General features: G+C 41.2%; 1 protein-coding gene across 1 annotated transcript; it reads right to left on the reverse strand.

Annotated features, from left to right (window-relative positions):
• Nucleotides 1-1,555: 1,555 nt before the first annotated feature.
• Nucleotides 1,556-8,414, reverse strand: ptger4b (prostaglandin E receptor 4 (subtype EP4) b). Its single transcript, XM_008423628.3, has 2 exons — nt 7,253-8,414; nt 1,556-4,452 (listed from the first exon to the last, which is right to left on the reverse strand). Exons 1-2 carry the CDS (start codon nt 8,057-8,059, stop codon nt 3,889-3,891), a joined length of 1,371 nt encoding a protein of 456 aa, XP_008421850.2. The 5' UTR covers nt 8,060-8,414; the 3' UTR covers nt 1,556-3,888.
• Between the last annotated feature and the right edge of the window lie 6,902 nt (nt 8,415-15,316).

Below are 15,316 nucleotides of genomic sequence, written 5' to 3' on the forward strand. Positions count from 1 at the left end.
AGATAACTTGTGGTTGTTTATTAGCTTTTTTTTTTTTTTTTTAACAGGGCAGCTTCTTCACTGTCATTAGGATGAAGCACGGGAGTACGAATTGAGACAGCAGCCATGCACACCTATAGCCACCTGCTTTGAACTGAAAATCAGTTACAGATCCTGTAAAACATATGCTTATGAGAAATAATAAATCTTTTTCTGGGAAATGTTTTTCAGTTTTCAGTATTAGGTATGAATGGAGGTAAAATATATGTATGGAAAACCCATAAAACTCCCTGATAAAAATTTTAGGATTACTGGAAACCCTATTTAAACCCATCTCTCTTTGTCCGATCCACCTCAGAATGCAGTTTGTGGTCCAAGTATTGCCGTTTGAACTCACGTCAGGGCGCCCAAGATTACGCAAAAGATATGATACAGTGAAGCAAGCTTATTTAAATACAGACACAAAGTATTGAGAGGCCAGCAGAAGATCCAGACCAAGAAATTTATTCTGTTGAAGTACCCATCTGCATCTGCTAAAAGTCCCATCCACAATGCTTTTCTTTTCTTTTTTTTAACTCATTCTCTAAATGTCAGCTGTTTTTAGAGCTTTAAATGTCTAAACCAGCTTTTTTTTCTGAAGTGCATGACTAACCAGGTCTGATGAGGTGAGAAAACAATGCAAGTTTCCAAGAGGGATCGTTTTTTCATCTGCTGAAATCTTCCTTTGGCTACTTGTCAATCACAGTTTCCTGTCTGTGGAGAGACTTTACAGCCTGGACAGATCTTTCAGTCTGAGGTCGCAGCTTCCAATAAAGAGCGCTCGTCCTCAGCGGGGACATTTAACCGCTCCCTGAAGGCTCTGGACGGACGCCATGTTGGACCTGGAAATCTTCGTGGGGAGTGTTGAAGAAGCAATCCATCCACAGGTGAGCGAGGTCGTAGAGCCGTCGGCTGGTTCCATCTGAACAGCTCTGTTTTAAGTGCTTCGGTCATTACTGCTGTTATGGGAAGAGGTGAAGGGGATAACATGTGTTGCACATTTTTAAAAATGATCCTGCTGACAAAGGAAAAAACACTAATGAAGACCATTTCTTATTAAAGGGGAGTGTGGATTTTCTTGCACAGGTATTCTGTGTACTTTTACTTCATATTAAGATAAATAACAAAATTGTTAGTAGACCATCATTAATTGCAGAGGCGTTAAGTGAACACTTTTCCTCAATTGGTAATTCATTACCCAGTCATTCATACTCTGAGTGGAACCAGATTCAGAACAGATGTGGCTGTTCTTTTGCCTTCAGAAACTTCACATGAGCTACTGCTGACGATCACCTCAGAAATGTGCTGGTTCAAGAGGTAAGAGGTGGTTTGGTGGAAGCAGATTATTATTGAATTTAATCGAAGTCCTGGTGTTGGGTACAAGATGGATATTCAAAGTGTGGAAATGGAAAGAGTTTGTGAAAATAGGTTTCTTTCTGTAAACCCCAGTTAAAACCAATAAACTATCAAGGAGCATCTCGGTTCTCAGTAAGGTGAGATGCATCCTGGAGCACAAATCACTACACGTCCTCTACTGTTCACTGGTTTTACTGGTATTTAATTTGCTGTACAGAGGTTTTTGCGGCGATACTTACAAATGCGCAACTCGATCACTGGATCAATATTACAAAAAAATAAAAAATACACAACAGATAATAACACCAGCTACAAAGATCATGCAAAGTCATATTTTTTCAAAATCAAAAACATTAAATTTCCCTGTCCTGGTTCATTCTCAAACAGCACAACTTATGTACCACGCCATAAGAAAGCTCCTTCCTGGAAATATCCAGAAGTTGTTTTTGGAAGGGGTTGGCTGTAGATCTCAAGCAAAGTTTTCACAGAGTACAGGAATGAGGGGCTTTGACCATCACCAGGTGTTTTCACAGATCCTTTGTTCCCTCTTTTGCGATACGTATAAGAAAATATGCCTATACTGTATCTGACACACATTCTTTGATTGGGGATTTGATTGTTTTTTTAGGGGCAATGAGTAGGAAAAATGACAAGTATATTCTTCTTCCTAGTCCCTTTTGAACATGTTATTCTGTTTTTGTTGTTGCTGGACTATTTTGATTGTTGCCTTTTTTTTCCTTTTGTTTGTTTATGTATTTATGTCTGTTTCTGTCGTTTTTCTCATGTCCAAAATAAATCACACCAACTGAGGTTCAGCAGGTGGCTGCAGTGTGATGAAGTCATTTCCATTGTCTGAGTTGTTTAATTTATCTTTAGAAACTGGTCAAACCCCATCAGTATGGAAATATGCTGGAGCAACCATCATTTATAAAGGGCGGACCATAACAGACGCACCTCAGTTATTAATAACTGTGTCAAAGGTTTTTATTGCCAAATAGTTCAATCTACCATGGAACATGTCTCCAGAAATGAAGGCCTTAGTCGCTGAATCCATTTGCAAATTGTATATTTCATGAGTAATGGCTTCTTTCTGTCTGAGTGGCCTTTCACTGTGAATAATAACACTCTTAGTAGCTTTAACCAGCATCTTCATGAGGGTTTATAAAATTTTTATAAGCCGTATTAAGCTCAGTGTTCATGAACTTCTGACTTTGAGGAAAGTAATAAAAATATTAGAGAATCTCTGTATTTTTTTATTTATTATTTTTTTTAGCAACCAGAAGCTAATTTGGTAAATCCCAACTGAACAGTGAGAAAAATTGTCTCTTTTTTTTGTAGTGTCTGTGAACATCTGGTTTCAGCTGTTATTCTTATTGAGGGGTTTCCTGAACATTTGTATCCAACACCCTTTAAACTGATAACCAACACAGCCGATTGCATTTCTAAGTAATCTGAGTAGGACAAACCTGTGAATGTTAACCTCTGTCTATATTCTGTGAAGATACCAGCGATTGTTCACTGGACTGGATAATACAAGTTTGCCACTAATGTGAGACGGATGGGATCAATGTAAATACATTTGTTCTGGATTATTCTCTATCTTCAGCAAAGGAAAAAAAAAAGGGATGGTTCTTCTTGTTGCTCCTGTTTTTTTTTTTTTGTGTGTGAATAATGCAATTAAAGCAACATTCTTAAGAATCCATTTTTTATTATTTTCATTTGAGGAGTTCAGCACATTATGGCGTTTGTTCAATGAAAAACAGGTGCATGTGGACTTTTATCAAAATAATGTTTTTAGCAGCACAAAGATAATAGTGTTGAAAAACAATGTTACCTGTCAGGACACTGGATGTCTTGTGTTTTTTAATTTCCTTTCTTAACAACAGCACACAGTCAAATTAGACGGGACGCCCTGCACTTTACACTAAGCTGAAATAAGATAGGACTCTTTCAAAGTACTGCGCTACAATAAGCAAATGAATAATGTCATAAAATAAGTCACATTAAGGTTTTGTTTAGTCATCTTCTAGTGTATTTACCATGGAAAAAAAACCACAGTGTAGCTGCCTTTTGGTATGAAATGCAGAACAAAATACTATATACCTAGCAATGTCAGGGATGCACTTTGAAATAATACAACCTGTTTGCAAGTGTCAAGACATAAAAGGAAAAAAAAAAATAATCCAAACACTATAAGTGTATTCATCTTTTGGAAATGCAAAATGGCACAGAAGTATTGAAACCTTCTCACAGAGAAGACATTAGCATACATTTTCATTCTTTAAATAATTTAACACGCTGTTCACATTTTAACATTGATGCTATACAGTCAGTCATTGCCTGTCATTCATGAAGGCTGAGCAGTGGTTCGAAAGTCTTCAAAGTGCAACAGAAGAGCTCCTCGGTGATGTCCGTGGATTTGTACGTTACAACTGCGGTGATTTGAATAAATTGTGGGAGGGAATCAATACTGAGGAGTAATACGTTGATAATACACCAAGGTCATGACGAAGGTTATATGCATTTTTCCTGCGTGTTTGCAGTATTGTCTGTGAGGGTCACGTGCAAAGCCGTGTCCTTGGGACAGATTGGAAGGTCACTAGGTGCCGTGCATGCCTCGTCGTCCTCTATCCCCGTCTGAGGCTGCGGCTCCTCCTGCATACACTGCAACATCTGTGCAGCCGCCGGACAGGAGCCGTCCTCGCACCCGGGCTTAAACGAGGCCAGCCCCAGCGCGTTCCCGTCACTCGGGTACAGGGCGGTCCGTAGGGTGCTGACTCTTTCTCCCGGCTGACGGGATATCAGTGAAGGGGAGTCCCGCGAGATGATGGAGGAGGAAAGGGCGCCGTCCGCACAACGAAAGCGTCCTCCTCCCCGCCGTCCCCGCCCGCCCATTTTGCAGAACAGGCACTTGATCTTCTCCAGGACTTTGAGAACCACCGTCTTTTTCAGGAGAATGTAGAACCAAGGGTCCAGAATGGGGTTCACGGAGGCCATGCGGATGGCTATGAGGTCCTTGTTCAGCCCAGAGGTCTGCGACGTTTGGTTTGAGAACAGCTGGTTTTCGAAGATCCTCAGCTAATGATAGAAGACAGAAATAAATTAGTTTTAAAAGGCAGCATTCCAAACTACAGAGGGGTATCACACTCCCCAAACCCGGCTCACATCTTTGAACTTTTTAGATTAGATTTTGCATGACGGAAAGTGTGGAATTAAAAGCAAAGGACATGTTTTTTTGTGTGTGTGTTTATTTGTTTTGGTTTTTGCAAACTAAATCTGAAAAGTGTACTCGGGATTTGCTTACGACAGCAGTTACTCAATGCACTGTGCAGAGGAGGCCTCAAACTGCAGACCGCCAGGGCCGGTGACCTTCAACCTTTAGATGTCTCTCTGATTCAGCACACCTGACTCCAATACTAGCGCATTAGCAGAGCTCTGTAGAGCTTGACTGTATGCTAGTGAGCCAGTTTTACCATTTAATTCAAGCGTGTAGGACACATCTGAAAGGTGACTTCAGCTTGAGACCACTGCTATGCCTTTTTCCCTTCACTTCCAGCTGCGAGTCCTTCGGGGTAAGACGAGCTTTACAGATGCAGAGACAAATTCATGCTCATTCTTTTTTTTGCAAGACAGTTCAAATTCAGTTCATCTGATGGAGAGCATCGGCAAACATCCACGTTTAAGTATCGCCTTTGCACCTCAACTGAATCTGGCCTGGACTTTGACTTAAATGGATCTGGTTGTATTCAAAATGCCTTGACTGATTTCCACAAAGCAGCACTGTTCTCGGGTGTCCCCCCCCCGGTCAGGTGGCAAGTCCTGTTAGGGTGGAGATCTTAGTCCATTGATTTGGGGACATGAAAACGTGACTGTGACAAAACCACGTCGCACTAGTTTGACGTAAAGTTAGGCTTTTTGGTAAACACACCAAACTGCACCAACCCGTGCCACACCGCTCACTGGAAATGAGTCACTACTGTCCCACCTCACATAAATTCCCATTAAAAGACTGAAAAGATTGTTGATACAACATGAAAAGTTCTCAGGAGAGTAAATCTTTTTATTGTAAAGCATTGCACATTAGTGCCATACGCAAATTCTTAATGACTCCTTACTGATGACAAATTCAGTGATATCACAGTGGGGTCTAAATGGAAATGGGCCAACAAGAGCCGTTCTCACTGTCATCAAAAACAAGCCTCTGGCTGTTGCTTCCCATGAGTCTAACCAACACTCGTCCCTTGAAGCCAGAGGCACAAACGTCTCAGTTTTTAACATGACAGTCTTCTCCCCCCTCCCCTCCGTAGTTTGGTGAAACTATTTTTACATTTTCTGGCCTCGTAAGGTTAATAACCTAATTAACGGTTCCATTACATCTTCTGGTCCTCGTGTGAAAGATGTGGGATGAGACAGTTCTGTTGCTCCATTTACCCAAACAAAATAGGAACGCTGCAAATATTGAATGTGCTTGATGACAGGTTTTATGGTCCTATTTCAAAACTTTGATCTCAATATGAGATCTAAAGAGACGGATATAAAGGGAGGCAAATTGAGAAGTAAATTTTGTATGTAATCCTTTTTTTCTCCACAGGGTAAAGGTTTCATTAATCACAAAATGTGTCTTAATGAGTCTGTAATGAGAAAATTAAATCACTTTCAGAATTTCTTTGCAACATTCACCTCAGATTTTACATGTTTAACCCTCTTGAGACTCCCTTCGCTCATTTCTGTCCTTTTAGCCACTTTTTAATTTTTAATAGTATTTTTAGCCTGTGTTAATGCTAATCGGATAGAGATTTTTTTATATATATAATTTAAAACCCTCAGCACAATCAAACAATATAATTTAGATATAATTTAATTTAGCCATCACATTGTTGGACATTTATTTACTCTTTAAGTTACACATTTAATCATGCAGTTGCATCAGATCTAATGCAGGAGGCCTAAAGAGAGCCCCTTTGTTTTCTATTATTGGAAACAATAGCTCTAAATAAACAATCCACACAAATAACTCATTCTGCACTTCAGCATTTTTAGTTTGTTTAAAAAAATAGAGGATGCTGTAATTACAAAAAAGTATATATTTTTTAAGTAAATAATGCAAAATGCATGACAACTTTAAAGTTCTGATTAGGACTGACGAGGTTAAAATGCTTAGAAATGAAGGCAGAAATAAATAAGCAAATACATAAATACAGTACACGCTGAAAATAATTTTTGTTTTTTAGATAACTTATTCTGCAGATATTTTTTGTTTTCAGCTTCTTTAGGTGCAGGGTTTTATGCAGCAATATATTTTTTTCACTTTTGCACAATACTATTCTCTGACACTGTGAAGATGCAAAGAGGCAATAATAATGACAAGTACCTTCTTTTTTTTTTTTTTTTTTAACTCTACTCCTTCTGCCCCCTCTGCAGTGCAGCCCTGGGCGTTTGGTCATATTCTCGCATCAATAGCCGCCACACGTTGCAGCAAAATGCCAGCTTTAGAGGGGGGTCCTGCGCTTCAGAGAGCTGCCGACTCGTAAGACTTACGCCCCCATTTTAATAGATATGCGGCCAGAAACCCAACAGAAACCGTATCAAAGCTTGGTTTACCAACTGAACGGAAAGAGCGCGCGCGTAACCACACGTGCTTCAGAGACATGCCTCATCTGCCCACACAGATCTCAAATAAGAACACAAAGTTCTGGGAGTCCGCGGTTGTCACATACATTTCAGTTCCTGTTTACTTTTAATGCTAATAAAACTGTATATTGTTTAATTCCGATGCTTTCTTACATTGTAGAACCTGTGACAACTACGGCGCGCACGCACAGACCCAAAAGCAGCAAAGTTTAAGCTATGATCTCACCCCTTCCACCCCCATACTTACAACTAAAGGTATCGAGCAGATGAGGACCACGGCGGAGGTTCCGATGAGCACAACCACCATCTGAATCTCCACTCCGGCTAAGCGCCTGAAGTTCCGCCGGCGTCGCAGCTCCGCGATGCGCCGCGGGTCCGTGCCCAGCGAGGTGCGGCGGATGAAGCGCCTGTGCATCAGGATCAGCGCCCCGCACACCATCACGTTGCAGAAGACCGTGGCCAGCACAATCACCGAGTTGACTCCCGCGTAGATCAGGTTGAAAGTTCTCACCGTGGTCTTGTTGCTCTGCCAGTCGATGAAGCACCACGACTTCGGCTCCTGGACCTTCACCTCCCCGATCCCGGCGACGGGCAGCGCGCAGAACACGAGGCACGACACGTACACGGCGAAGAGCGTCAGCGCGGCCAGTCTCTGGTTGACGAACTCGTTGTAAAAGTAGGCATGATTTATTGCCAGGAACCTTTCCACGGACATGGTGAACACGATGCTAAGTTGCACCAAGAAGAAGTAGAGCAGGATGAAGCCCGAGTACTGGCACAGCTTTCCCTCCAGCGAGTTGTTGTTCACGTAGATGAAGAGGGTGACGGGGCTGGCCAGCAGGGTGCCCAGGAGGTCTGTCACCGCCAGCCCGCACACCAGAGTATAGAAGGTCGTTTCCTTCTGCTCCTTCCGCGACAGGCGCAGGACTACGATGGCGATGACATTTCCGATCACCCCGATTACAAACATGATCGCCGGGATGGTGAGCGAACGAGAAGGCGTCTCTTCCGCCGTGGCGTTCATTCCTGCGAGCGACTCGTTCACAGCAGACATTCTCTTCTCGGTTCCGAAGGACAGACACTTTCCATCAACGCGTCTTCTTCATTGCTGAACAACGAATCCATTGTGTCCACCGTCCGCTCACTTTTACGCACGGCATACCTCCATCTTTTTTTTTTTTTTTAAACCACGGAAAAACAAGAACTCATGAGCGAGAGAGAGAGTTTGGTCTAATGTCTGGAGGCTTGCACCTTCACGTCCTCATCACACCCACAAACTTGACAGGGAAGTCTGAGTATGAACGGCAGCTCCTCCTATTCAGGTCTGGGTTGTTGTCAGTGTGCGCGTCCAGGGCGCACAGGCGAGGAGGCGCAGTCTGAGTCGCAGCTCGCAGTTTCATATCCTCTTATTGCTGCATTTACGACCATCATCACTTTTTAGTTGACATCGGCCAAGCGGTCAGGACAGTAGTGGCTTAAAGCAGAACAGCATGCTTTTTTTTTTTTTAATTAAACAAAATCAGAGGTGGGAAAGAGATATAAAGCGTTTCCTCTTTCCTGTATAGTTTTCGCGGTTGAAACATTTCAATAAGACCGCGCTTTGTTGGAAATAACAGGCAATTTATCTTACGGTTGACCTCTCCTTCACGGTCAACATAAACTGTCGGAACTAAAAATAGCCTCATCCATATTAAATCTTATTTCCCTGTCGAAATTATGTCAGTTTAAGGGGTATGGAAAAATTCCATCCATCCATCCATTTTCTTACACCCTTGTCCCTCAGTGGGGTCAGGAAGGTTGCTGGTGCCCATCTCCAGCTAACGTTCCGGGCGAGAGGCAGGGTTCACCCTGGACAGGTCACCAGTCTGTCACAGGGTATGGAAAAATTAATTGAGAAAATTACAAATAATTGTGAAATTGTCCGTACTCAAAAAAAAAAAAAAGAAAAAAAATAGTTACAATTTGATTGATTTTTAAAAATAACTTATCTAAATTAAACAACCGTTGAAACCATTCTATTTTATTTTGACTTAAACTTTAGACACAAATGGTAAAACCTTCCAAATTAAATTTAATTGAAAGTGCAAAATATTTGAACATTTCTTAATACAGAATTATCTTAGTATAGCACTCACTGGTCACTTTATTAGGTACACCTGTTCAGTCGTTTTGCACAGAGAGGATCAGCCAGTGGCTGTGGGTCAATGTGTTTAGGCTGCAAGGCATGAAAAGAAAACTTGCTGAACACAAAAATGTTGTAACACAAAATATTTTGTGTTAAAGAACAGGATTGTGATTAATTAATATCATTTAAATTGAAATGAATTTTTGTTAAAAAAAACTATTCCGCTAAGACAAGATGACAACCAGAGCTAAAATGTGCCACTCACTGGCAACAACAGCATTAGTGTTGGATACAAGGTTGAATTCTTCCTCAAACGCAAAATAGGTCGTAACTGCAAGCCTCACAACAGTTACTGATCTTTGCTATGTCATTGCTTTATACTGTGACCCATATAAACAAGTGAGGCACATCATCGTCACTTAAATTGTAATCAAAAATGCTAGTGAGGAAATGTTACCAAAATAAAATATTTAACTCTGTTGCAATTTGACAATTATTGAAAATTAGGTTTAAAAACTAACATGCTTGATTAAAAAATAAATCATTTTAATTGCATATAAATAACATCCTACAAAACTCCTTTTTCCAGTGCCTGTCCCAGTGAATCGTGGAAGATGGCTGCATGGCCTTTTTGCCTTTCCACACAGTTCTGCTCGATTCTCATCTCTCTTCAGTGCTTTGTCTAGAATTTCCCCCATTGAGCTTGATTTCTCAGGAAAACTTTCATCCATGCCAGTCAGCAAACAGAAGGAGTTATTGGCAATGTTGTTGATTTTCTGCATTGCTCCATAATTTCAGTCTGTCTATGGTTGTAGTTTGGCAATGGCTGCGAAGGAAGTGAATGAAGCTGTCCAGTCCGTGTTGACCACGCTTCTAAATATTGACCAATTAAGGTCGGAACAAGTGGAATGTTTAAGACAATTTACTGCTGGCAAAGATGTCATGGCCTGTCTCATTAACAGCCGTCTCATTTGGTCATCCAGCGTCTTTTGGGAGAGTGAAAAGCAACTTTCCTGGCTGAGGAGTTGGCAACAGTGTGAACAAAGGAAAGCGTAGAACAATGGGGATGTTTTTTGTTTTTTTTTATGAGGCCAGCTTAACAGGGTTCTATTAACAACTGGATGTTTGCTTCCACTGTCGTCACATACTTGCCTAGGATGAAGGACTGATGGAAAGTCAATCTCTCATTGCACCAGAAATTGGATTTCAAATTTTTTATTATTATAAACAAAATTTCACCAGATTGTATTATATGGGGATGAACTGAAATGTATTATCTTGATTGTAAATTAGTCAGTAAGACTGGATTTTATTGACTCAATTAAACATTTCTGCAAACAAACTAGTAGTGTTTGTTCTGTCCCTGCAGGCTGGGCAGAGTCTGTGTTTCAATCTTCCCCAGCAGCTTCTGGTCATCTCCTACAATGCCTTTATTCTGTGCACGTCCATTACAGGACAGGTTTCGACTGCAACGAACAATGAGGCCTCCAGAGACCATCGTTGGGGCTGACCTTCCTGTCTGAGGCCAGGTAAAGAGCGGCTGACATCTCTGTTAACCTCCCACTTCCTTCAGATTGGTGCTAAGGCTTAAGGCTTCCTAAAGTAAATTGTTTTGTTTCTAATTATATATCCCATTACAACAACAAGCCTAATCTTCTTGTCTCAAAGTCCCACAAATTAGCTTTTCAGAAGTAGCCTCTTCTGAGTCAGCTAATGTTTGTTGCACAGGTCGTTTTGGCAGTCGGTGTTAGTTACAACAAATAGATCATAAAATAAATGACTGGTTCCTATTTCGTCAGTGGAGCTGCTATTCTTGCGTCACATAACCTACTTGCATTGGAGAGATTTCCCAAACATGAAGCTTGAGCATTTGTAACATCTTTCTAAGTAAATACACCCCCCTCTCCTCCGAAATGCGTCAAATCAGCAAAAAAAAGGCAGCTGATAAGAGTCAGTATCACTCAGTGATTGGAGAGGTGTGTGTGTGTGCAAACAGGTTCCCAGGAGAACAACCTTAATTTTACGTAATCACAGTTGGTGTCGGTGCCAATTTATCTATTTTTACTCTCAAGTAAATAATGTATTATTATTAAACATTTAATAATAATAAATGTTTTGGTTAGAAAGTTTCTTTTGTTGAAAGTAGATTGCTACTTTTAATGGTGATGATTGAGAGTCTTCATTGTAGACAAAAACACGCTTTTTATTCTAGACGCAAAATGCTATTGTGAAAGAAAAAAAATTAAAAGTACACACCATCACCATGGTGACATGGTATATTCCCCCACCAGTTGGACAGTAACCCCAAACGTACAGCCAAAATGGCAATAGAATAGTGCAGATAGAAATTTTCTCTTGTGGCCTAGTCAAAGTCCAGACCCAAATCTAAATGAGAGACACAAGTCAGTGAATGCAACTATGCAAAACTGTTGAGGCAAATCACAAATGCTGTTCTAGAAGACACATATACGTGGTGCAAAAGTATTTGTGCCTTGTAACGAAATACAAAACACAAAATGTACGTGTATCTGTGTCAAATTAAATGTAAAATAAATGTTTTACTTTGTGGTCGTCTACTATGAAGGTATTTTTGCCCTGTAAATTGTGAAGTTGAAGTCAGAGGAAAACAATCCGACAGGAGTTTTGAAATTGTAGATTATTTTTTCAGTTTTTCAAAAATCCAGTCTTTCCCTTGTGTTACAAGGCACAAATACTTGTGCTCCAAAAATACTTTCGTAGTTTGTCACGTGATATTCTACAATACATGCCCTTTGGGAGAACAATTGTAAACACACACACACATGCACACACCCCCGCACACAAACACACACCTCAAATGGTCTCACATGTGTGTTTTTGAGGAAGTTGGAGTACATAGAGAGAAACCACTCATGCGTTTAACATTCATACATTGCATAGAAAAAACAAAACCTGCACCACCATGCATGTTCAGAAGTTTGCTATTTCATTGCAACAGCTCCTCCTCTACAAGTGAATTGGTGCTTTATCATTTATTAAGACTTTTGTCATAACTCTAACAAAAAAACTAAACTAGTCCCTGGTGTAGCCGTTTACAGGAAATCATTTCCCCCCGGCTAATGATACATTGAAGGAGTCTGTTGCTACATATTTGTGCTTGCCAAAAGAATGCGGCATTTGCTCTCAGGTTCTGGATCGACTGCATAAATAACTGCAATGTGTTTTCTCTCTCGGATCAGATTATCCACTATGGATGAGTTTAAGCTCAGGGGAGCAGAGCAGCATAAGATGGCAGCATTTAGGATGCTAGGCTGTTGAGTTGATTAAAAAAAAAATTTAAATAGAAATATAATTAGAATATAAACTGATCAGGACACAACAAACCAGTCCCAAACCATGATGCCACCACCACACTCCATTCTTTCAAACTAAAAAATGTATTGAAGCGTCAGCTATACTTATTTAAAAACACTCCTGTGTGTCACTGCAACTTTTTTTTTTTTTAGCAAATTGGTCATAGATGATACAGTGGCGCAGTTGGTAGAGCTGTTGCCTTGCAGCTAGAAGGTTCTGGGTTCGATTCCCGGCCTGGGGTCTTTCTGCATGGAGTTTGCATGTTCTCCCTGTGCGTGCGTGGGTTTTCTCCGGGTACTCTGGTTTCCTCCCACAGTCCAAAAACATGACTGTTAGGTTAATTGGCCTCTCCAAATTGCCCCTAGGTGTGTGTGTGTGCATGGTTGTGTGTCCTGTGTGTCTCTGTGTTGCCCTGCGACAGACTGGCGACCTGTCCAGGGTGTACCCCGCCTCTCGCCCGGAACGTTGGCTGGAGATGGGCACCAGCACCCCTCCCAACCCCACTGAGGGAAAACGGGTGCAAGAAAATGGATGGATGGATGGGGTCATAGATGATACATTTTTGGAGAACTCCCACTCCCAGGCAGTGTAATTTATTTGTATTTTTTTTCATTTGTACACAACCCCCTCATTACTGTTAAATCTTTAGTGTTGATACTTTTCACCATTATCAGGCTTTAGTTTGAGTTCTTCAGGAATCCCATTTGTTGCTGTTCCACTCAGAGTAGATTCACCTGGTGTGTCTTTGTGTTTGGCTGCTGAAGACGTTTCACCTCTCGTGTGTCAGGCTTCCTCAGTTTGAGTCACAAGGTCACATATGTGTCATGGACCTGATGATCTGAGAATCACCCCAGCTTGATCTGGAACTTTCCACCCACCACATCAACGTTTGGCAGTTTTGTCAGCACTTCTAATCAAGGTGATCTCAATATATTACTATTTCTGTGGATGCTGATAAAAATGTCCTGTTGGATTCTAATAGATTCCTGTTCTTCCACTGAGACGAGCTGCTGCCCTCTGGCCGACAGCAGGCTAAAATGAGCCACCAATCAAAAGGGGAAGATCTTCAGTCTTAACATTTTCCATCAGTGGAATACGACCAGCCGACCAAAACTGAACTCTCCACTGCATTTCGATATTGCGTGATCATCCGATGATGGAAATTGGCAGCATGGCCTTTAGCGACGCAAACGTCATTAGACATTAAAGAAAATGTGAAAAATATTCTGTCATTTCTGTTTCCTTTTTCAAGCATTGTAATCAATAACAAGTGGGATTAAAATGCGTCACAAGAACCTTTGTCCTCCTGGTAAGAACTCTTTTCATCCGCTGCTTGCATCCTGTGCAGTTTCCAGTTGAGTCACCTCAAGACCACAAAGTTGCTGAAAAACATTTTGACGATAGTTATCACAAACAGCTTTGCGAGAGTTTATCATAAGCAGCGATCTATAAATACTTATTTTATTTGACGGAGCACACATTCATATCTTGCAAAAACATGACATGGCACTGATGAGCGTCTCATGACGCGCTCCGTTCTGTTTTCCTCAGAAACAGCAGTTGACACCTATACACTCGTCTGAGACGTTCACAGGAAGTCAGGATGATAACGGCTGAATCGAGCTGCATTGAAAGACCCAGAATGATGCTGCTGCACTGACGTACTGTAAACGTGACGTTCTGGGATAGGATGTCATTGTTTGTACACAACAACAAAACTGGGGTTTTGATCTGTGACGCGCCCAGGAAACGTATCTTGTATTTTGGTGAAATATATGCAGAAGCTACGCAGAGGTGCCACTTCCTCTGACCTCTGGGTGAGGTTTTGTGGCGCACGAGGAAGGAGTGGGAGCCGTCCCATTTATAAAACCAAAGATGGCTTGGGTTTCTCAACAGTGTATCATCTGTTATCAGAATTTTAAAAAAAATTTTAAAAACATGTTGACCATAATATTAAATATATTAGTGCAGTTCATATTGCTGCTGCCTTGCATCAAACATGTCCTACGTTCAAATCTATGACTTCTCTCTGGGTACTCCAGCTTCCTCCAACAGTCCAAAACACGATTGCTTGATTTTTCATGTTGTATGATCCTACCGTCAAGATTAAATCAAAACTCACTGAGACACTTTTTCCTCTTTATTGTCTGGTTTTACTGAGCTCGCTTTAATTGTCGCCTCAGTTTTCTGCTTCTCGTCGTCAGCAGTGGCCCACGGTGTGGACTTCTGCTGCTGCAGCCCATCTCTGCATTCAGAGATGGTATTCTGAAACGTGGTTATCTGAGCTGCCTACGCCTCTCTGTCACCGCACAATCCGCCCTAACCTCTGAAATCAATAAGGCAGACTCACTGAAGCCAGAGTTATCTCTGCATGGAGGGCTGTTGATCAGCAATTTCTGAAATTCACAGACCAGCAAGTCTGGCAAAAATAACCATGGCTATCATATTAGGCTGAGGTGTCTAACGTCACACATATCCTGTCTCAACCACATTCTGATGCTTTGTTTTTTTTATCAAGACGTCTTCAACACAATTAGAAGCGTACTTGCTTTGAGTTGTTGCTGTGTGATCGACCAATGTGCTTTTAGTTTTAATGGCTGTGCTAAATGAAGTGGCTTATGAGACTTGATGTCGATGTTAATGTTTTTTTGAATACAAGTACTGCCAGCTTTACACATCCCAAAGCCATCACTCATAAAAACATAACCAAGTTAGATATTTACACTGGCAGGGGAAGTTAGGAATATAGTAAGAAAATGAAATTCTTCCACCCAAAGGCTTCCCTATATTACCAATGAGCGTTTTTGTTCTTCACTTCTCTCTCTCTCTCTCTCTCTCTCTCTCTCTCTCTCT

Source organism: Poecilia reticulata, chromosome 12 (assembly GCF_904066995.2).
Source record: "Poecilia reticulata chromosome 12, P_reticulata-male-v2, whole genome shotgun sequence".
Taxonomy (NCBI): Eukaryota; Metazoa; Chordata; class Actinopteri; order Cyprinodontiformes; family Poeciliidae; genus Poecilia; species Poecilia reticulata.